Genomic DNA, 24,354 nt, shown 5'->3' with positions numbered 1-24,354 from the left:
CAGGAGTGGAATATTCATTTGGCGTGGTCTTGGTGAAAGCAAGTAAATCATGGTATTAGAACTATAAACCCAACAATTATATCACATCGTGGGAGATTATCAGATTGACAGCACCATTTTATCATCAGGATAATCTTGTCTGGTTTGAATTATCCATCACCCCTGGTTGGTTATAAGGGAGCAATCATCTTTGGTTTTAAAACCTGTTGACATATCCCCTGGGCTGAGCAAAGGAAAATGAGATATTGTGTTTCCCGTGGCTACATGTCACTATCTTGCTAAATGCTTCTAATGCTTCCATTGCAACAGATGCCTGATTTAGTGTCTGACATAATGCTCTAAAAATTGCAGCGCAGATTCCTTTGCAAATATAGCATCGTTTTTTTCCTCTGCTATAACCCAGGAGTTGTGTAAGAGCCTCACTTCAGTTTGAATTATCTGTAGTGCCTTTAGGTCACAACAGTGTCACATGAACTTTGGTATTTAGACTAGCTTCCGCTAGCAAATCAGCCAAGGGACACTCCTCCACTCCTCCATTTGGACTTCTGCTTGTCCATGCTCTTTTCTTTGGATCAGAGATCACTCTCTTGCAGTGCTATTGCAGGGTTTTGCCCATCTATTACATAATTTAGGTCTTGGCCAGTGTTACAATGTCTGGTATGTTGATTTAAGTAGTTCAGTCCATCCAGAAGTGTTTGTAACATTGGGCCCAGGCCTCCGATTAACCAGACCAAACCAAAATTGACTTGCTGCGCTATTTTGAAGATCACACGCTAGAGCGACCTTGTTTCTAAATGAGTGGCTACCTTAGAGACCAGAAGCTTGAGAATTTATTTCGAAGTTAAGAGCCGCTGGAGACTGAGGTCAGCTATTTCCAGTCTTAATGAACTTGATATTTGGCATTCGCTGCTGCAAATCCCTGATGAACCGTGCACAGGGATTGTGCCTACACAGAATATTGACCTTGTACAAGAGATACATGGAGATTAAGTGCATCATGGGCACTGATACCATGATGGCCACGTGGTAGCAAAATTGCATTCAATCCTTTCTCTTGTTTCTCCTGCAGGAGTCTTCTTTACACAGTCTGATGTGAGAGCAGATGATGTGAGAGCAGGCTTGCAATGAGTAGAAATGATTCAGTCAGATGTAGTCAGGTCTAGTACACCAAGCTGAATCTGGCTTTGTTAGCAGGGCATGGGAAACTGCTGATTCTTAGCCTTGCAACTCTTTTCTTGATGGGACCTATGACCCCCACCCTCATCCTGCGCCTAGGGCAACTTCTTATAGAGCTCTCAGACAATATATGATCTATGGAAGAACAAGATGTTTTGTAGATTAAGAAAGGTTGCAATATTCACTTCAACCCCCTCAGTCATTTTAACCCCAGTAGCAAAAACAGTAGCAACCAGGACCTGCTGGACAAAGAACATTTGAGGGATTTTAGATTAAGGGCATAGGCAGGTTAAGAACTCTTTGAAACATGGTTCAATTCAATTCAATTTTATTTGTATAGTGCTTTTAACAATGGACATTGTCACAAAGCAGCTTTACAGAAATATATAAATTCAGGATACAAATTTTAAACTTATGAAACAGCGAGTGGTTTCCAAATGAACCCTTCAACATTTCCCATTTAGAGAGGGTCCCAGATGAAACTTTTCAAGAAATAAGGAACCCTGAAAATATGTAAAGAACACCCTCTAAAAGGGAAGTGTATATAGGTAATAAGGTGTTAAACAAGGTCTTAACATGTTTAAAATCTTAGAAAGAAAGGAATCCTTAAGGGTCCTTTAGAGTTTTAGGGTTCCTTGGTTCCAGACAAAGAACAGACCTTTTTAGGAGCAAGGATCCCTGAAACTTTCTAGAAAGGACCCTCAAGGAGCCTGTTTTTCTAAGACTGTAGGTTGTGACCTTAGGCAGCTTAAGGCCATTCCAGGAATGGAATGGATTCATTTTAGAGAGGTTTCCAAGTTGAACCTCTGCAGGAACCAAGGACTCTATGCTTTATATGGGCATTCTGTAATCTACTGATAAACCTCTCATAAATTTTCTATGAAGCGTGAAGTTTTAGATACTTCTGGGCATGTCAGTGCTATTCGTAAAATATTGGACAGGTAGCTGCAAATCTTCTACAACTGGAAGTAAACATGCACATCCACACTCATAAGGCAGTTATGGAGAAGAAAGTTCTCCTTTTCTTGAGGTGTTTTTGCTATTGCATCCGTCATTCTGTACAAGGGAAGTGATGTCAGTGCGTGGGACATCTACGACTATGTTTGTCTCCTGTTTGTACCCAGTATAAATAAATAAACACACTTCCTCCTCTCTGTCTGCACAGAAACACTTTCCTCCTACAGCGGTGAGCGGAGGAGGAGTGTGCAGGACTTGCGCTTTGCTTTATTTATGTCAGCCAAAACGTCTGCCATCCAGCAGACTCGATAAGTCATATGTTTGCAAGAATAAGGAGATGTTTCTAAGAAATCATGTGAGTAAACGTGATCGAAAATGTCAGCTTTTGGACTTACTGATATTAATCAAATACAGTATTTTGTGTGATGTTTTTTTCGCTAATGAAGAGGCGCAGGCATGTGTCAGTGAGGTATTTGAGGTCAAATAATCAACACCTTTTGACCAGTCAGAAGTGAGAACTCAATAACATTGTAGAATAATGTGTTATAGTTTGTTTTCGTTGCTGGTTGAGTAAATGATGCCTTAAATATTAAAAAATCCACAGAACCAAATATCCAGGGCGTGGAGTGGGACTTGATCCAGCTCCTCCTACCTGGGCGGAGTCACGCCAAATGTACAGGAGTGGAGACAACACATTAAGTATGTTGTTAAAGGGTTATAGGTGGAGCTGGATCAAGCTCCACCCACTGGACTTTTGGGTCTGCACTGAGGATTCATCTCAATGAAATTTCATGCATTTGTAGTTGGTTATGTCAAATAATTATTGCAGCCATTATGCATACCATCCATTCATCATGATCTGGTCATAACCATGATGAAGTAAGTTGAATGCCTGCATGTATTAAAATGATTTGCTTTTGTAAAAGTTAAGGACTTTTATTTAGTAAAGTATCTTATTTTGTTACTCAGCACCACGCCATCTGTAGTGGCTTTTACACGTTTCTTAAATAGCATGCTGTATTTCTGTGGGAAGGTTTTTTTTTTCTTTTTTTGTAGGAATGTTTTTTGTGTAAGTCTGGCTGTTTCTGGATGTAACTTTTGGGAGTTGGCTGTCCCACTGCAGCTGTGTTTCATTCTGTGGGTGTTTGAGAGTCATCTCAGCTATGTGGATGATTTCTGTCCCCTCAATCATCTGATGAGACACTGAGTCTGGACCACAAAATATTTAATTCTACTTCAAAATGCTGGGCATCTCCGGCCAGCCTGGCTCAAACGTATCTTCTTGCAGTTAATTTCTTGTTAAACAAATGGTACTGAATTTTATATTTTACATCTGCTTTAATATAATATAATATAATATAATATAATATAATATAATATAATTTAAATCTGCCCTTTAAAAGTAAAAAAAAAAAAAAGTATGAAAGGCTTGCAACGACCCCATTTAAGAATTCTAACAAGTATCACTGATTTCATGCATTTGATTTTTTGAACTGTCCTCATATAAAGAATAAAGCAAGTAAAATGTAATGATGCATGTAGAAGTCCAGAAATTTTTTTTTTTTTTCCAGCCGAGCCAACATGGTAGCCGCAAAAACACAGTGTTCCTCTGAGGCCTTGAATTTGCACATTTTAAAAGATCTACCAATAACTGTAATTTATCCAATTAATATGTCAAAGCAGACTGTTGTGAGACGTGTTGTGCTGTTTTATGAAGTTCATTTGGAATATGTTTTGCTGAGACTTGTTAATGTTTGCTGCTTGTTACAGTCTGACAGAACTCACATGCTTCTCATTGTTATGCTAACATCAAAACTTCACATGTATGTATGAAAAATAAACAGTTAATTCTGAATTTCTAAATGAAATGAATATTTTTGATCGAACAACATGTGGTCTGTAAACACAGCCTGGGAAAATTATGTTAGTCCAGGTGTTTGCAACATCGCTTATTGTTGACGGCTGTATGTGTTTGTGAATTTATTGGGAAAAAAAATGGATGGCTTTATCCTGGTCAGGGTTCCCAACAATTAAATATAATTAGCAAATATCAATTCAGTTATCTATTGGAAACGTACAGCACTGGATTCTACTGCATTTTTGTGAAAAGTGCTACAGCTCCCATTACTGATTGTCATAAATGTACTGAAATTAACCAGTAAATTAACTGTAATTTGGTTTGACCTGCCAGTGTTTTAATTAAAGGTGAATGTTAAGTTTCTTTTCCTTGTAGTTTAGTGTACTGCTCCACAGTGCTTTAAATTCCTCTTTGGAGCTTTCCTCATTTTGCTCACCATGCTTTAGTTAGAGATTCTACATTGTAGGGATGAGTGAAAAAGCGTGGCTGATGAAACAGTCCTCCATGGGAAAATCTTCAGGACGGAGAATTTTGTGCTTCCTGGTTTCTCTGTAACATAACAGACTGTTATTTAAGAGAAAGGTAAAAAAACAGGCCTGGTGAAGAAAAGACTGTGTATAGCTGCTATGATGTGAGCGATAACATGAGCTAATGTATTTGACGGACATTCCAGAACATTAAATATAACCATAAAAATAGCATGTGTTTATTTATTAAATAAAATAATGTAATGATTGGAAAATTGAAAGAAAGAAAGAAAGAAAGAAAGATAGAAAGTAAGAAAGAAAGCCGTCTTATTGATTTCTACAGCCATGTTGCCTCTTCGACTCTCTGGGACATACAGGTTTTACTGTTTGGGCTCCAGAAACAAATTTCAAGCTCCCATATTAAGTTAAAATGACAGATCGGCTCGAATGACTTATATTGATTTTGGGGCCTGCCACTAAGACAACTGCATTTCATCATCCGTCTAGAGATACTCGTCTAATAAACGGCCTCGGTCCCTCCCTTGTTTGGTGTTTTCTGTCTGTTCCTTGATAACTCTTGGCGTTTTGTCGTCAGCAGCTAGAGAGCACAAATAACTCGTGGCATCGTTGGTTCTCAGGACATCGGAAACTAGGATGAGATAAAAAAGATTGATTGAGAATTGATTCGTTTTCAGCGAGCCGGAGTTAGAGCTTCATTACATGGTGTAATAGTCTCGTCTCATGGCGCCCTTGTGTTTTTATGGGTAGATAATTAGTTTTGATTTTATTTTAGGATTTAATGGCTTGGTTGCATCATTTCATGAGAACAAAGAGAACTGTCTGTAGTAATAAATATTTAATGTTTTATTTGAATTCGCAGCTGGTGCAAGATGCTTAATTGCTTAGTACTGGTCTTCCTGGTTTCTTGCTTCTTAGCATGCATTATTCTGGTCATGTGAGTGACCGCTTATGCCTGTCTATACTCTTTTCCTCAGCAGGATTACCAGCCATTTTGAATTTCTTCGCTTAGTCACAATATTGATTGTTTTGCGGCTCTTCCTGAGCTTTCCTGTTTTACATAATTAATGTAGACTGCAGTGCTTTGTCTTTCTTTATAGTGTTCATGTTGATTTCACCCTTGAGCCTTTTGCCTTCAAGTGTGTTCTGTAAAGCTCTGCAATTACAGAATCACTGCAGCAGGGGAATGATTATACCTACCATGAGAGGTGGCTGAAAGCGTTTTCTGTGTTGGTTAAGCTGACAGGCACTTACAATAAATTGATATTCTCACCAAAAAAAAAAAAAAAAACGATATATATATAGCAATAAAAGGTGCAAGCTAACCTACCAAAGAGCAGTAATGCAGTGCAGTGGGTCTGCACTGACTGGTGAGTTTTTAATCACTTTCTAATGATCATTACCTTTAAATTTTTTTATAAAGTGTTAATTGTAGGCCTATTTTTCAGTCAAAATCTTTTTTTGCTCTTTCACCCGAAAATTTTTGGTGTCGTCCCTAATGAAGTTAAATAGCCTATATACTTGTCTAATACTACCTCTGTTGATCATACGCTTATAGACTTTATTTCACATTAATGAACTCAAACCATTCTATATTTACATCGACAGAAAGTGAAACCACATCCTTCAAGTGAGAGGAAGGAAGGGGGCGGGGCTTCCATGGTGCCTGTTAATATCAGAGAGTTCAAATCTCCTATGCAAATGTCAATCATTTCAGATTTGTATGGCGAATTTTTTTGGGGGGAGAAAAAGAAGACACATTTTGGTGTATTTTTGTGTGATAACTCGTAGCATTGTATAAATGCAGTGTTAAAATGTGACACTCCCACGCAAAATGCAGAAAGCTTGGCAGGTCTGTGTGTGGCATGAATAGCCGAGCATCACAATCCATAGTATCTTTGCTACGGCTTATCCTTCGACTAAAATACTTGGAAATACGGCTTCATTTTTATAGAGTGTGTCCCCGTGAACTGCATGCTGCTCATCCATCTGTCAGGGACCATTTTTATTGATGTGTTTTCATTAAACCTTGGACTTTCTTTCTCCTTTATAGCACAAAGCTGATCTGTTATTCCTTTAGGCACATTAGATATTTTATGTTTTAGCCTTTAGCTTTGGTTCATCTTGATCTTGGCACACAGTACTTACAGTCCAGCTGAGGCTATAAGTGGACTTTAATGTCACGGTGCATGTTCACCCTCTAATTCTGGAGTCATGTGAAGTCATGTGTGGAGGATTCTTGTTGTCCGAGGGCCACTCTGAGAGCACAGGAAAAACAGCCTCTATGTATAAATACACTGATCTGTTGGCGTAACAATGTTCGCTCCTTGGATAGAAACAGGAAACAGCCTCCTAAAGATGTTTGGAGTTTGAAGGCTTGAAAAGTTCTATGTATACACATTTAGCTAAGCTGCATTTTATTTCCAGGCTGTTTATTAGAGTTTGTGTTAATATTCAAATTTCACATACTAAAACAGGTCAGATTTCGTTTTATTTATCTACAGACAATATAAACAGATTTTAAAACAATCAAATCCCTGGCCAATATGGCGAAATAATATTGATACTGTGATAAATTATGTCACAATACACTTTTCTGAGATACCACAAGTATTATAATACCTTTTTCTAAGATTATTTAAAACAGAAATGACTAAGTCTGATTAGAAGCATCTGATCTCAGAAGCTAAGCAGGCTTGGGAATACCAGGTGCTGGAAGCTTCGGAGCAGCACGGTGGTGCAGAGGGTAGCGTTGCTGCCTCACAGCTCCAGGTTCTGGGCTTTGATCAAGCTCGGGTTACAGCCGGTGTAGAATTTCGCATGTTCCACATGTTCTTGCTGTGTCTGGGTTTCCTCTGGGTTCTCCACGTTCCTCACACCTCCCAAAAAACACCATGGATTGGTGACTCCTTGCTGTCAAGGATGTGTGTGATGTCCTGTGATGTACTGGCATTCCATTCAGGATGTATTCCCTCCTCGCTCTCGGTATTCCTGGCATAGACTTCATGAATGATGAAAGATGATGTTTTACTACTTACCTTTGTTATATGGTGGTCTCCTGGAAAAGAGTAGGATGTGCTGTTCATACCATGAAGGGAGAGATTTGCCCCTGGTGGAGGAGGTTAAGTATCTTGAGATCTTCTTCACGAGCGAAGGAAAAAAAGACAGCATATGTTGGACAAACAGATCGGGTTCCAACAGATCGGCAGCAGTGTTATAGCTGCTGTGATCAGTCTGTGGTGGAGAAGCAGAAGCTCGGTCCTCAACTGTGGTCATGAACTCTAAGTAGTGACTGAAAGAATAACTTCGGGAGGATTCCTGGTCTTAATTTCTGTGACAAGGTAAGGAGCTTGACATTCTGAGAGATCCTCGAAGTTGATAGGAGTCAGTTGGTTCTAGCACCTTACAAGGAGAACCCCTGGTTGGTAGAGATACATCAGGGATGTCCCTTTGGATGGAGACCCCGGGGCAAACCCAGGACCTGCTGGACAGATTATATCTCACAGTCAGCCTTGGAACATCTGGGAATCCTCCAGGAGGAGCTGGAATCTCTGGCTGGGGATGGAGAAGTCAGGGCTGACCTTGTCCTCTTGTTGCCACCATGATCCCCACCAAGATAAGCGAAAACTATATGAATTATATATTTTGCGTTGTATTGGCTGATATTTATTAGACTTACTAGTTTTGGCTAAGGATCAGCATGTTAACTGATGCACTTGTATGTGATGCAGTGATGTTTTATCTTTAATAAACTTGAAATCACAAAGAATTCTTTACAACATTGGTTATAGAAAATTCTACAAAACAAAATGATATGAGGAGGTCAATTAATGGTACAAGATGGTGATTTATAGGCTTAAATGAATTTTTGTTAAATAAACTCTCCAGTGTTTCTGTAATAACTGATTAAGATGCATCTATCTCTCAGCTTCATTTCAGCAAAGTCAATTCAGTGCAGACGTCTCCGACTCGATCATTTGCTTCTGGTGAAATAATAATAATAAAAAAAACCTTGGCATTAATTCACTTCCAAGAAAGTTGTTAGCTCTATTGATTTGTGAAATCTCATCACCTGGTTGGTTTGCGTGAGTTCTGCTTTTAGACAAGTGTGAAAAACTCGCAGGCCGAGGTCAGCATTGATCAATATAGGATCAAATTCCACTGAGACAGTTAATGGATTTAAATAGCACGGACATGACGCTTAGTGTCATGTGACCTCCAGGGTGCTTTTTATGCACAGAAGAATCCTAATGGCCCAAAAATATAAATAATATAAATATAATAAATATAAATAATAATTAATATAAATAATCTTCTGTGCAGGTTTCTTCAGTATTTATGATATAATGTGTTATAAACACTACTTATACTGCATGACGTTAACGATTCTTAAACCATAGCATGGTCATATTCTTGAATCTGATTGGTCAGAATCGAGCGTTGTGCATATTTTTTTTTTTAGAACAGCACGACTCAGCCAGTAGTTCTGACTGTAATATGAGCGATTTATATTAATGCGCTCATTTTAATACGTCATTGTTTCTATAGCAACAGCTCACACACAGGGACTTGTACGGCAGATGCTCCACATTGACGATTTATAATAATCAGATAAAAATGTATAATCATTGATGTGGTGTAATGTTTTGTTAGGAGTTTATGTAACATTTATGGGAGGAGTCTTGAGTGTCAGGGCTCCTCCCATTAAACAGTCGCGGTGCTTTGTAAAGTTTTCAGCACTTTACGCTTTCACGGTAACATGACAATCTACTTTTTTTGGAGAAAGAGAGAGAGAGAGAGAGCAAGAGAGGAGGAAATGCGGAAGAGGGAACGACTGTTTATAGCTATAACATTAGTGAGAACAGGAACTAACTCGTCTTGTGGACGTTCCACAACATTAAACATAACTATAAACTGTTAAAAAGTGTGACGTGATTAAGTGCATAATAATGCATAATAACTCCTTACATAATGCATAATAACTCCTTACATAATGTATAATAACTCCTTACATAATGCATAATAACTCCTTACATAATGTATAATAACTCCTTACATAATATATAATAATGCATAATAACTCCTTACATAATGCATAATAATGCATAATAACTCCTTACATAATGTATAATAACTCCTTACATAATATATAATAATGCATAATAACTCCTTACATAATGCATAATAATGCATAATAACTCCTTACATAATGCATAATAACTCCTTACATAATGCATAATAATGCATAATAACTCTTTATATAATGTATAATAATTCCTTACATAATGTATAATAACTTCTTACATAATGTATAATAATGTATAATAACTCCTTACATAATGCATAATAATGCATAATAACTCCTTACATAATGCATAATAATGCATAATAACTCTTTACATAATGCATAATAACTCCTTACATAATGCATAATAATGCATAATAACTCCTTACATAATGTATAATAACTCCTTACATAATATATAATAACGTCTCTCTCTCCTCGAAGTCATTTCGTTTCTTTTTCTTTTTCTCTTGCAGCGCGCCATGATAAATGATGTTAGAGTTGTGTTGTCACGTCTTGGTTGATAATAATGTTAATAAAAGAACAGTGAAAAAGGAAATTGGACATCTGTCTTTTTCTCTCGCTTTTTTTTATTCTCTCTATCTTTCTCTCCTTAACTATTTCTCTACATTTTTCTTCCCCCTTTTCAATTTCTGCCTCTTTCCTTCATTGTTTTATTTTCCCCCTTCCTTTTTTATTCTTTGACCCTCTCTCTCCCTCTCTCTCTCTCCCTTTTTCTCTCTCCCTTTCTTTCCTTGCTATCCCTCTTTTTCTCGTGCACTCAATCATGACCCTCTCTCTTTGTTTTTCTCTTAATTTCTACCCCTATCTCTCCCAATCTCTCCATCACACACTTTTATCTCTCTTTTGTCGTTCCATTTCTCCTCCTTTTTTCCCCCCATTTCTTTCACTCCTTGCCCCTTCTACTCATTTTCTTTCATTTTTCTCTCTTTGTTTTTCCACTTTATTTTTCTTTCCCTTTCTTCCACTCTTTTATTCTTTGACTCTCCCTCTCTCTCCATCTTACACTCTTTCTTTATCCATCTCTCTGTCATTTACCCTCTCATTCTTCATCTTCTGTCTGTCTCTCTGATTATCTCTCTTTTGTTATCTGTCTCTTTCACTTGTGACACCATCTCTCACTCCCCTTTCTTTCACTCCTCACCCCTTTCTTCCTCCCTGTCTCTTCTACTCTCTCTCTGTCTCTCTCTCTCTCTCTCTCTCTCTCTCATATGTTTGCTCTCATCTGTGACCATGTTTTGTCCCTGAATTTCTACCTCCATCTCTCTTTCTCTATCCATTTCTTTTACTTGTGACCCTTTGTCTTTCTCATTCATTCTTTGACTCTCTCTCTCTCTCTCTCTCTCTCTCTCTCCATGTTTTCTCTCTCACACTTCTCTCTCTTTCTCTCTTTCACGCACAAACTCTGTCACTCGTGACCTCCTGTTTCTCTGTTTTCTTGCAATCTCCATCACTCTCTCTCTCTTTCTGTATCAATCATTTTTACATGTGACCTCAATTTCTGTTTTCCTCTCCATCTCTCTCTCACCCTCTTTCTCATCCCCTCTCACTCTATCCCTCATGACCACGTCCATCTCTTGCAATCTCTTTCTCTATCCCTCACTTTTACTCATGACCTCTCTTTTAATCTCTCTCTCTCTCTCTCTCTCTCTCTCTCTCTCTGTCTCTGTAGAAGTGTGACTGTCTCCTGAGTTTGGAGGCGTACTCATTGGAGCAGAAGACGAGAGTGTGTCAGTGTCTGAGTGATAACATTGAAAAGCAGCTTCAGCTGGAGTGCAGAGAGACGTTCAGCCCCTCTGAGCAGGTACACACTCTGTCACACACACCGTCTCACACACACGCACAGCGTCACACACAGCGTCACACACTCCATCACACACTACATCACACACACTGTCACACACTCCATCACACACTCCGTCACACACACACTGTCACACACTGTCACACACTCCGTCACACACTCCATCACACACACACTGTCACACACTGTCACCCACTCCATCACCCACTCCATCACCCACTCCATCACACACTCCATCACACACACTGTCACACACTCCGTCACACACTCCGTCACACACACACTGTCACACACTGTCACACACTGTCACACACTCCGTCACACACTCCATCACACACACACTGTCACACACTGTCACCCACTCCATCACACACTCCATCACACACTCCATCACGCACACACTGTCACACACTGTCACACACTCCGTCACACACTCCATCACACACACTGTCACACACACTCCATCACACACACTGTCACACACTGTCACACACTCTGTCTCACACACACTGTCACACACACTGTCACACACTCCATCACACACTCCATCACACACACTGTCAAACATTCTGTCACACACTACATCACACACTCCATCACACACTCCGTTATATTAAATTACTTTAATATAATTTAAATATATAGAGAAAAATGGATATATATTTAATAAATATATAAACTTTGCCTATCTTTCTATCTATCTACCTATCTATCTATCTATCTATCTATCTATTAAGCTTTCAGTGATAATGAAAACACAGCTCATGATATTACATTTAGGGCTGGCAATATGACGATCTCAATATCTATTTTCAATTTTTTTAAATAGAATTTTTTAATGTAAACAATTGCAATTTTGAAATGTAAAAATTACAATGTTCCAATGTTGTGCTGAAAACCTTTTTTGCAGTTTTTAAGGATTCAGCAAAATTGTAAAATCTATTTGCTGCTTAATTAGTGATAAATAAATTCTTTTTGTAGATTCACTGGAAAAAAACCTAAAACAATTAATTCATTGTTCTAAATGTTTTGTTTTAGTATTGCTCAACTAAAAAAAAAAATTACAACATAAAAACATTTTTTTCCAGTTGAAAAAATGACGTGCAACAAGTTGGCAATTTTTTTTTTGTTTTATCCATTTTTTCCTAAATGTTCTAAATTTAATTAAAATATTTGATTTTCAATTAAATGACAAAATTATATTGTTTTAGCTTAATTTTTTAAAGCATCTCTACAGTCTCTTTAGTTATTATTATATGGACTTAAATTCACACTGTTTTCCTTTTTCCTGGGTTTTAATCTATCACTCTATTTCTGTGGTATTGAAGGTAAAAGCAACATTGTGTGTGTTTTAAAATAATAAAAAAAACGCTTACGTATAATAGCATCAGTGAAAACTCCAGCACATGCTGTATAAAGCCGTGGCTCATTAGCATGCGGAAAGCTTTCACTCTTCAACACCTGCTCTTAATTATTCCTCTCATCCTGCATGAAAGAGAGATGTCTGTTTTATCTGTGCTTGAATCAGGAAGTGATTGTTCAGGCTTTTCTCCCTCGATTTTTTCTCTCCTCCTTCTGTTTCAGCCTTCTGTTTGTTTGTTGTTTGTTTGTTTCGCAGCTGTTTGCTGAGTTTCGAGCGCAAACAGTTGATATAACATGACTCACGCTATATATGGATTGGCTTGTTTTAGAGCCGTGTGTGTGTGTGTGTGTGTGTGTGTGTGTGTGTGTATGGGTTTCATTATTGTTTTTATTCAATTGCCTTCACTGGAGATCATGGTAACTTTGCCCCAAGCTAAGCCGCTAGCTAGGTGGAATGAGAGCTCTCTCTATGACACTGGTACACACGGTACGGGAAAAATGTCATGTGATAGTTGTCATTATTTCTGATTGTCCATATTGTGTCACATGACTAGAACTATGGAAGAAAATGACTAGCTGAATTCATTTTGTTGCCAATTGCTCCCTGAAGTAAGGATGTGTATGTTGAATTAAAAGATCTATTTTCGTATTTAAACCAGAAGTGGGCGTGGTCTAAAAGTTAGCTAGGCACGTCATCAGAATTTACCATAAAGCTGGGACTCGCACTCGCAATGCTTGAGCTAATAAACAAACAAAAAAAAATTAAGTTCTTTAAGCTACTGGTTCGCAAAGTCAGGTCCGAGGACCCCAGGGGCCCCTGAAGCATAACCACAGGGTCCTTTTTTAAATTTTTGTTACAGTGGTGGAAATCACAGCCCATTTATCAAAGCTGTTCTTTAAAATCTGTCACTCTACACACTGCGTTATTCCTCCTCTACTCTGTCCATCAATAGAAAGCGATAACTGCTGAGCAGATAATCAGCATCTGCCATGTTCTAGCATTTATACTGTAAAATTTCAGAAACTCCTTCTGACCCAAACCAGGTCTGTCTCATGTTCAGTTTGTTGTGTGTAGACGAGGACCGTGAGCTACCTGTATTGATTTAAAGACATTAATAAATTTGTCTGTGCCATTCTGCTAATGGACCATTGATTACTCTCGGTGAGGTGTGTGTGTGTTTGTGTGTGAGCCTAAGAATCAGACATCATTGGTCTCTTCTACTGGCTCTCTCTCTCTCTCTCTCTCACACACACACACACATACACATTTCACTGGCTTGTGGAAGGAGAATCGATATTTTGGTACTGCACGTTTGTTGTTGTGTGTTCTTTTTGTTTTAAATATTGGTATTTATAACACAGTGCGCTATTTACAGACTAGTAGGGTGACAGTCATATAATCGCATAATCATATATAATCATATAATCATTTAATCATATTTTATCACAATCATAAATTTTTTGGCTTCCTTAATTGAGTTTATCAGCTTTAATTAGCTATTGCTGTTTATCTTAGTTAATTTTTTATCTTAGTTAATTATTTATTTTATTAATATGGGTGCATCACAAGATTACCAGACTGTCTTATTTATTTATTTATTTAATGCTCTATTATTGAGTATTTTTAGTATTTGTAGAATATTATTGATTATTTAAATATTATATATATGTATATAATATTAATTAGAATATTAAGCAAAACATTTCTGATGCTTGTTGTAGTCTTTACTCTGCAGTGTAGGCGGACCGCAGCTACGTATTTGGCTAGTTTATACCAATAATATGTAAATACCGAATATTCATCCTCTACACAGTAAATCCTACATGTGTGTGTTTTTCTTAAGTAAATGAGTTAAGCCATCCTCATCACTTCCAACACCACACTCACTTAAATTGGCGTTTATTAAAGTGTGCTGTGATTAAACACAGATGTCTGAAGCCACACTGCTGGACTTCAGTCCCAGCTCACATCAGGCTCCTGTTCTCCGTGATGATTTAACTGGTCTGATTCTGCTCATGTGCTCGTTGTGAATCCCGTGCTGTGACAAGAGCAAGGCCGTGGTTTCTCTCTCGCCTCCTGTGCTTCCTCAGTGGGAGAGAATCAATGTGTCCTCTCCTCACTAATCACCTGACTCATCACCCTGACTCCATCTCTCCCCTCCTGAGACCCTGAGACTCTCTGTGTGCGCTCTCTCTCTCTCTCTCTCTCTCTCTCTCTCTCTCTCTCTGTGTAATGAGCGGGTTCCCCTGTTTGTACTGACGCAAAATATTAACGCACATCAGTCTTACTTTAGTGACTAACACGAGTATGACGTCAGAGTGAGTCGGAAGATCGGTGCAGAATTACATCTCTAATCTTCATGATTTTGTTAAAAGATAATTCATGATTCAGTTTATGGAGCCTTTTGCATATTCCACAGAATCTCCATCAAGTGAGTAACTGATTCAAACAACAACGCAGCTGAGTTCTTGATTCTGATTCATTCACTGATTCGGTGTTGATTCCTTCTCTGTAACATGAATCATTTCTATAGTAACATCTTACACAAGGACTTGGATGGTGGACGCTCCACATAAACAGATTAAAAGTAATGTGTAATCGTTTATATGTGGAAGTTTTCTTAAAGGAAGTTTATTTAACATTTGTGGAAGGAGTCTCCAGTGTAAGTGCTTTGTTACAGTCAGAGCTGAAGCTCTAACTTTATGGTTTCTGACATTTTTTTTATTTTGCGATTTCTTGGTAACATGACAAGCTGCATATTTGTTTTTTTGTCTTATTAACTTCAAGAGAGAGAAAAAAAGAGGGAGGGAACGATTGTTTATAGCTGCTATAACGTAAGTGAGAACAGGAACTAATTTGTTTCAAAAACTTTCCCCAACATTAAATGTAACTATAATAGATTCTCCCTTCATGTTCCCATGGTGACAAGTGCCATGTGCTCAAGTTTGCATTCGATTTTTTTGTTTTGGTCCTGTCTCCGCACCCTGTTCCATCATCTGCTTGCTGTTTTGTAGTAGTTCTTGATTAGTTTGCCCATTTATCGCCCATTGTGTCTGTGAAACATTGCGAAGTCTTACCATGCATTTTTAACTTCTAAGCTGTGTTTCTGTGTTCCTCGTGATTTCTAGTTGTACTTCCTGGTTTAGACCCTCACGCTGAGTTTTACACACTTGCGTCCCGCCTCTAATACTCATGTTACATTAACTATAAACAAATAAAAAGTACAATGTCTTTACTGGTCTTTAATAATAAATTGAAAATTCTAATTACTGACAAATTCTTGTGATATAAGAGGAGTAAAACACTTGCTGGGAAAATAGCAAAATAAACCACTTTGGGATGGCAACAGTAACTCTGTTCCATTGTTGATTATTTTCCTATAACATCACAACCCCAAGTGTTTTATTCCTTGTATATACACACAAGTACCAAAGTTGTTACTATTTTAAATGTGAAATTAAGAATGAAACTGATATTCATGAGGTTATTGGATGACTGGATCTGCTTTTACACTTTTAAAGGAAAAAAAATCACTGTCCAGAGCAGCATTTGTGCTGATATAAAAAAACAAAAATAAAACAATAAAGTGTAACATGCAGCTTGTAACCATAACAGCGCTCTTATCAATCCTAGCTAGTGTCAGCTAACTAACTAGTCTTGCTTGCGCTCTTGATTAGATTTACCAGTTATGCAGATGAAATAAAAATTCGGTAACTCAGGTGAGGTTGTTTGTCTTTGCTTGTAGCTTCGGTGGCAGAAAATCATAAGAATTTGAGCTTGACTTGATGGTGCGCTGATTCAGTTAAAGTGGGACGTCATGTAACATCACGTATCCCAAAAATAGACCCGTTGTTATTTTTATTATTTTTATTTTACAATGCAATATTGCTGTTGTAAATCTCCTTATGTTTGCTCACTAACAAAACACTTCGTCCTCCATGTTTGGTTTTTTTGCTTTCTCCTCAACCTGATTGCTTGGGAGATAAAAAGCACTTGACGTCATTCTGTGCTTTTCCAACTTTTTTCACTGACAGTATATTATTTTGATGTCAAGCTTTTATTGCAATTTCCGTTTGAAATATTACCTGTGAACTGAGCTGATTGTTATATATTTGGCTGAAGTGTCAACTCCAAACGGACAAGTTCCCTTCTACAGAATCCCACATGGAGTGAGATTTGATCCTGACGCAGCAACAAAGTGACATCTTGATGTCCTTCTCCCATATTGACTATGACCTCGAGCCTAATAATTCTTCAGGAGGTGACTCACGAGCTTGACAGGATCTCATAAAATGCCCTTGAATATGACAAATCAGCGGAGAGTCGAATCCCCCCTCTCTTTAAACGGGGTGGTCTTTTGATAAGAGCTGAACTTTGTGTTTTATTGTGAGTAATGGCTGTAGACTGAAAAAGCCACATGAGTCACCGCACTGCAGCTCTTGCCCAGTAAGGCCAACAGATAAATATAAACAGGGTTTGAAGCTGAATGAACACCAGAGGAAAGAGAAATGATTCTTGATACTTTTATTACACTTTGTTGCTGAGTCGCATTTCCAAACGTCTCCTATACAGCCTGCCAAATCCCACTTGTCTTGCTGGAACACCAATTTTCCCTCTCCTCGGTGCAGAGAGACGGGCCGAAGAAAATCTCCTCCACACTCCTTTACCTGTCATGAGCTATAAAAAGAAACAGTACTTGATGGAGTCAAAATCCTTTTTTTTGATTTGCTGGCAATGTTTCGCTTACACAATGAGTTCCATTCTGCTTCACTGACACGTCCGATTTAATCCACGTTCTAGCCTCGGAGATAGTGGAATAATCTCGTGTCTGAGATGATGGGAAGGAGACGCTGGTTATGAAAGTGCACTAGGAGTCTGAGGTAATATTCACCTTGGTTTTTCTTTAAGTATTATTTACTTATGGGTAAGAAGAATAAATGTGTAGTGAATGTGTAATCAATAGAGATGGCACTAGGACACTTGTTCTTTTCTGATAACAATACCAAAACTGACTATCAGCTGATATTGATATTCAACTGATATTTGTTTCTTTAAAAACGATTACGCTTTTTTATTAAATATATTTTTATTACTGAAGGGCTACACATTAAAAAATGCGTGAAAAAATACATAGCTAAAAACATGACATAGACAAAACTGCTTTGTTTATTTGTTCATTTGTTGAAACTCTTTCCAGCAAAAATCACGTTCTGTACATGGCACATATAATAAACATAAAAAATCCTATAAAATATTCTCTGTATACATAAAATTGCTAAAATAAAGTTCCAGCAAAATCCTCTTTATATGTAAACATTTCCAGTTTCAATAAAAAAATGCTTTCCAAATCCAATTCCAATCTTTTCCATTTGGTACAGGATCGGATTGAATTCGTTCATCTTTTCTCTGATATCCGCTCCACCATTTTATGCTGCTATCCGCCCGACCTTAACAATAACCTCATGATGATAAAGCCTTAGACCTGATCCTGGATCAGAATTCCTGCCTTGTTTATTTGTAGTTGCCTTCCTTACACACGTACACTTGCCATAAATATAATATATACCTTACATTAACGTCATTTAAACATAATATTTGCATAATATTTGGTATGATAGTTGCCTCAGATATGAGCTTTGGTTATGTATTTACATTTAGGATATTAGTTTCCTCAATTATAAAGGTATTAAGAATAATATTGGATTTAAATTGGGTTTTAGGAACACACTTACCTTGAGTAGACTTATATAATTTCCTTATTCATGTCTTTAGCATGATACGTCTGTTATTCTTGGCTTTAGTATATTCTTTTCCTAAATATTTGTGACTTAATGATAGCATAAAGGTATAAAAAATGTTTTTACTTACAGTTAGGATAATAATTTTCTTAGATATATTGGCTTTGACTGTAATACTCGTCTTAACCCGATAACTATACTGTATGTTTTCCTTAAGTACAACATTTTCCCTTAATTATGACCCAAGTGTTTACTTTCCTTAAGTATATTTTACACATTTAATTAATGACCTGTGCTGTGATAGGACAATAATGAATGACAGAGCGTTGTGATTAAGCTCCTGTTGCCAACCTGAAGTTGATTATTTTCCAATAACAGCATGTCCCGAAGTGTTTCATTCTTCTTACACCACAACAATTTACCAAAAATTATAATGTTTTATTTGTTAAACAACAGTGTAACATTGGGTAAGTTGAAGCAGGACATGAGTGTGTAAAATTAAGGATGTGTGTGTACAATTAAGGAGACTTTGCAAAAGAAACAACGACATAAGAGGGGATAAGTAGACAAGCTAATTAAGAACTAATACAAACCAGGTGAAATTTGGCGATGGAGACTGGACCAAAACAGCAAGCAACACAAAATTAAAGAGGAATCCGTGACAGTGGTACATCATGCTTTTTTTTAATATCCATTCATAATTACGTTTGATGTTTTAATGCACAGTTTTGTCTCTCTCTTGAAGTTCGAGTGTAAAATCCTCTGTCCTGATGATGTTGGAAAACAGAAAGTTACAGTGGGGACTCTTTCCATAAATGTTAAATGTTTACAGGAAACTTCACCATATCAGTGATTACACACATTTTTAGTGTGGGGCTGCTGCTATACATTTACAGCATTTAGCAGATGCCCCAGCAAGCAACGCACATTTAAATCATTTATACAACTGAGCAGTTGAGGGTTAAGAGCCTTGCTCAAGGGCCCAGGACTGGCAGTGCTGGGATTTGAACTCACAACCTTCTGAGCAGTAGTCCAACATCTTAGCCATTAGAAGTCCCTGTGTCAGTTGTTAAGCTTCTGATTTGCAGATGATGTTATAGAAAATGAATCAACACTTTCTGACCAATCAGATTTGAGAATTCAGCACAATACTCAAGGGTACTACCATGAACCCTAAGCATAATATTAGCTTTAGTACATACTCAAGGTATAATACTTGACATGAGTATATATTTACCTTGAGTAAAAAATAACTCTCAGCCCTGTCTGGTTCTCTTTCTATTTTGGGACGTGTCTGAGGTCTAGTGCCGTCATTATTCCCCCTCATTAACACAACACCAAGCCCACACACACACACACACACACACACCGCATTTTTCTTCGTTCTGCTCCCGTAAGCCTGTGTGCTCATCACACACTTGAGTATCCAAACATCACCTTCTGGATGGTATTAAGTCGAGTTGGCACAGCGAGGAGAAAGACAGATTTACCCAGCTGCACAAAGCGATCATTCACTGACCTCTTGCAACAGCTGGATCGTGTTTTCTCGCCTGAAAATGTGACAACGGGAGAAAACCTGGATACTTCAAAGTTGTGGAGCTGGGAACGCAAGTTCAGCTCTTCAGACTAGGTTTCGAATATAGCTAAGAATGCATTAATTAATACTCAGGCACATTAAGCACATGAGAAAGTGTTGCGTGCTGCCTACAATTTCACAGCTTATAACAAAACGTCCTGTGTGTTAAGAGTACACTATATCATTTATTCGGTTACTACAAGCGAACGATCACTACATTCCAGCGTCTTTATTTATAAATCTTTCTCTATAAATGACTAAGAGTCTGATGCAGACTGTCGACCTCACATGGGCTAGAAATAGTCACTAAGTGCCTGCCAGGGTGAGTGACATCTGAGTGGTGACACGGTTTGTGTGTGTGCGTGTGTGTGTGTGTGGCACTATTCTTTAACATGCTACAAGCTTAATAAGAGAAGTGTAAAAGCCAGCGCTGAGAGTGTGTGTGGGTGTGTGTTAAGTCAGCATGTGGCCAGCGGACAGTTTTTTAAATCAAATTAAAAAACAGCCTAGTGAACGAACGACCGTTTAATAGCTGCTAGAGCTTGTTTTGTGGACATTCCAACATTAAATGTAACTGTAAACGCATAAAAAGTATGATGTTCTTTAAAAAAATGACAAAACATCAAATTGCTGTGGCGTAAGAGGAATAAAACACTTCAGGGCCCAAGAGATTTATTTCTTATTTATGGCTTCGCCCCTTCTGCTATGTAAATGAACTATGACTCCTGATTAAAAAACGTTATATATTATGCACTTGATTTTTTGTGATTCTAGAACATTATCTAGATATTAACTGCATGAAATATGGAATTCCTGACATGCTATTTATCAGCTTTTTTGTTTCGTTACGTTAACCTCAGCATCAGGAAAAAAATGCCAGGGAGAAACAAGGCTTGAAGCTTTGAGTCTTGAAACTGTAAAATTATTATTTTTATATTGTTACAGAAAACAGGAAACATTTACAGCAAGGAAATTTGATTCAGACATTTATTTTTTTTCTTATGCTAAAAGAATCATAATACGGTTTATAGCTACACTGAAAAAAAATGGATCAAAGTTATGACATTATTTCAGTTGAGAACTAAAAATGAAAAAAAAAAAAAAATTAGCTGCTAACTTGTACGTAGAGAACCAATCAGATTGCAGCTTGATGATCCTGAAGCTTGTGGCCTGAAAAGTATGTAAAGGATATGATATGTCCTGGGATGTGGGCGGAGCATCTGAAAAGCTCATTGTGTTCAAAAGTCAGTTTCACTTTGGAAACTAGAACAGCAGAGATCCAGAGATTTTACAGCTTTAGAGATTCTGAACCTGTCAGTATAAATGTTTTTTGTTAATATTTTGTGTATTTTAATTTGTGATTTTCAGCAATGGAAAGTATATATTACAGAAACACTTTTGGACCCGACCGTAAACTAGTTAATGCAGCGTACAGATCCATCTGACGTGTTTTATTGATGCGACTTTGTCTTCGGAGACTCCCGTCTGGATCGATTCTCTCTCCACGCTTTAAACGTCAGCGCAGTCACTTTGATGGATCTTGTTTTTGCTCGATCACTGAAAAGGAATATGTTTGGGCTATTAATAACGCTTGTGTGGCACGCGCTGAGGTAGCTGAGGTAGCCGTGTAATGATGATGTAACGCTCTGTGTAGTTTTCATTTTTTCACGTTGTGATGTGTTTGACACTATATTATGGGTTATTAAAATGTCAGAGGGAGAGTGATGGAGAAATGGATTATATGTTTTATAAATAATCCTTCAGCAGTAGACGACAGATGGCCATTTTCACAGAACGCTTTATTCTTTTCTGTCCTAATGTTTTTAATTCGTTCATTTTTTTATGAACTTCAGCAGCGTTATTATGAGAAGAGGGACTAATCAGAGTGCTGTATGTCAGAAAGTCTGATTAAAATGGTAAACATTTAGCACACACACTATACACACACACACAGGCAAAAACATAGGATCACGGTGTGTTAAAGAAAGACTCTTTGTGTGTGTGTGTGTGTGTGTGAGATGAGACATAATCACATGATAGCATTCCTGAAGAGAGTCTCTCTGTCTGTCTGTCTGTCTCTCACTCTGTCTCTATCTGTCTTTGTATCTCTTTTGATTTTAGCCATTTCTTTCTTTCTTTTCTGTCTGTCTGTCTCTCTGTGTCTCTCTGTCTGTCTATCTCTCTATCTGTGTCTCTCTGTCTGTCTGTCTCTCTGTCTGTCTCTCTATCTCTCTATCTGTGTCTTTAGCTGACTCTCTGCCTTTTGTCTCTCTCTCTCTCTCTCTGTCCCTCTCTCTCTCTCTCCTCACTAATCACCTGACTCATCACCCTGACTCCATCTCTCCCCTCCCGAGACCCTGAGACTATCTGTGCGCTCTCTCTCTCTCTCTCTCTCTCCTCTCTCTCTCTCTCTCTCTGTCTGTTTGTCTATCTCTCTCTATCTGTGTCTTTAGCTGACTCTCTGTCTCTCTCTCTTTCTACCTCTGTTTGAATTTATCTTCTTTTGGATTCACTTCTGTCAAAATTTGTGTGATAGTGCTCAGTGTTTTAAAAATAAATAAACTTCTTCTTCTTCTTCCACTTATCTTTGCAATGAACACAGCCTGATTACTTTAAGCACAGATTCTGTTCAATAGTAGTAATTGTAGTACTATATAAAAGTATATGTTTCAATTTTTTAAAGTTCTTGGTGTAAAAGATTTGTCTCATCCATCCATCCTTCCTTCCTTCCTTCCTTCTTTCCTTCCATCCATCCATGACTTGCCATTTACCATTTTACACTTTTTACAGCACTTAATGGACACTGCAGGTCATGAATTATAAAAGGAAACAGTGTTGTATTATTCAGCATTCCCACTTCACAGCTGCCATTAGTTTGTACTTTAAACAGAAAAATGGCTAAGGTTAGTTTTTTTTTTTCTTATTTAAAAATCGGGAATGACTGGAATCGCTTTTTCCTCACACAGTAGTTAGACTTAGCCCAGAAGTCTGTTAATACAATTTCCATTTTTAATGAGATCCTGCGATGTTTTTATTTACTTAGAGTCATAAAAGTATGAACACTAACCCCGCCCACTTTCATAAAAAGGATAATTGACTGACATAGCAGACAACCAATCATAGACCTTTTCCTGTAGCCTGCCAACAAACACGTCAGATTTTTAGTTTCTTTATTTAAAACTGCGCAAACGATATTGGAAATGTCGCGGACATGGGCGTAGCATCAGATAAGCTCGTTGTGTTCAAAAGTTAGTTTCAAATTAGAAGCCCGTGCATGGAAATGTATAGAACCAATCAGATTGCAGCCTTAACGATTCTGAATCTTGTCACCTGAAAAGTGCACAAAAGACATCAGATGTGTTGAGATAAATGGGTGGAGTTTCAGAGGCGGAGATTTTAACCTTTGTAACTTTGCATATGAATTGATTCAGTTGAGTTGTTATGAATGTGAATATTAATTTGAGTGATACAGATAGCTAGTTAGCTACATTAGCAGTAGCATTGTAGCCCAGTACAAAGCTAATAATGTACAGTATATTTAGCATAAAATGACAGCTGTACAGAATGACCTTGAGAGTGTGTTATGGTTTGTGACCCAAATTTACATCAGATACAGCCATTGAGGACTGTGTGTGTGTTTTTGTGTGTGTGTGTTTGTGTGTGTGTGTGTGTGTGTGTGTGTGCATATGTGTGTGTGTGTGTGTGGCATGAGCCCATTTTTCATTGCGGGGCTTTGATTTCACAGTTGCTAAAAATAGCAGACAGGGGAGCGGGCCATGAGTCTCCTGAGAGAGAGAAGAGCACGGGTACCGCAGCCCCTCTCTCTCTCTCTTTCTCTGTCTTTCTCTCTCTCTCTCTGTCTATCCCTTCCTCTGCCCCTCCCTCTATCCCGTCCTCCACCCCTCTCTATCCCTCCAATGGCTCAGCAGCCGCGAGCGTATACACGCTCGGCTGTAATTACTGTAGAGTGGCGACGAGCAAGCGAGAGAACAGGAGCATGAATGAACAGGGAAACTGAGAAAGAGAGAGACACTAGTAATAAAGGGTGTGAGACAGGAAGTGTGAGACAGACAGACAGACAGACAGACAGACAGATGGACAATTAGAGTGAGAAACAGACAGTAGCTGAGAAAAGAAAGGGCATCTATCTATCTATCTAGGACTCTGAGTGGACTTGTACTTAAACTGACACACACATACACACACACACACACACACACACACACACATGAGCTGCGACTTCTACTCGCTACCTTGCAGACGCTCGGCCGGCTCACAGATGCCTGTTTCTAAGGTACACCTGCTTTTTCA

At 38.0% G+C, this 24,354-nt stretch overlaps 1 protein-coding gene across 1 annotated transcript in view; it reads left to right on the top strand.

The window, feature by feature from the left end:
- The window catches only part of rgs3a (regulator of G protein signaling 3a), a 129,154-nt gene that overhangs the window by 41,771 nt on the left and 63,029 nt on the right, over positions 1–24,354 (top strand). Inside the window, exon 11 of the mRNA XM_026921592.3 lies at positions 11,235–11,366. Within this exon, the coding sequence (XP_026777393.3) occupies positions 11,235–11,366 (132 nt within the window). The remainder of the gene's footprint in view (positions 1–11,234; positions 11,367–24,354) is intronic.

The sequence above is a fragment of the Pangasianodon hypophthalmus genome, chromosome 27 (assembly GCF_027358585.1).
Source record: "Pangasianodon hypophthalmus isolate fPanHyp1 chromosome 27, fPanHyp1.pri, whole genome shotgun sequence".
In the NCBI taxonomy this organism is placed as follows: domain Eukaryota; kingdom Metazoa; phylum Chordata; class Actinopteri; order Siluriformes; family Pangasiidae; genus Pangasianodon; species Pangasianodon hypophthalmus.
The sequence above is the reverse complement of the archived record's forward strand: the minus strand, read 5'-3'. Positions and strand labels throughout refer to the sequence as shown.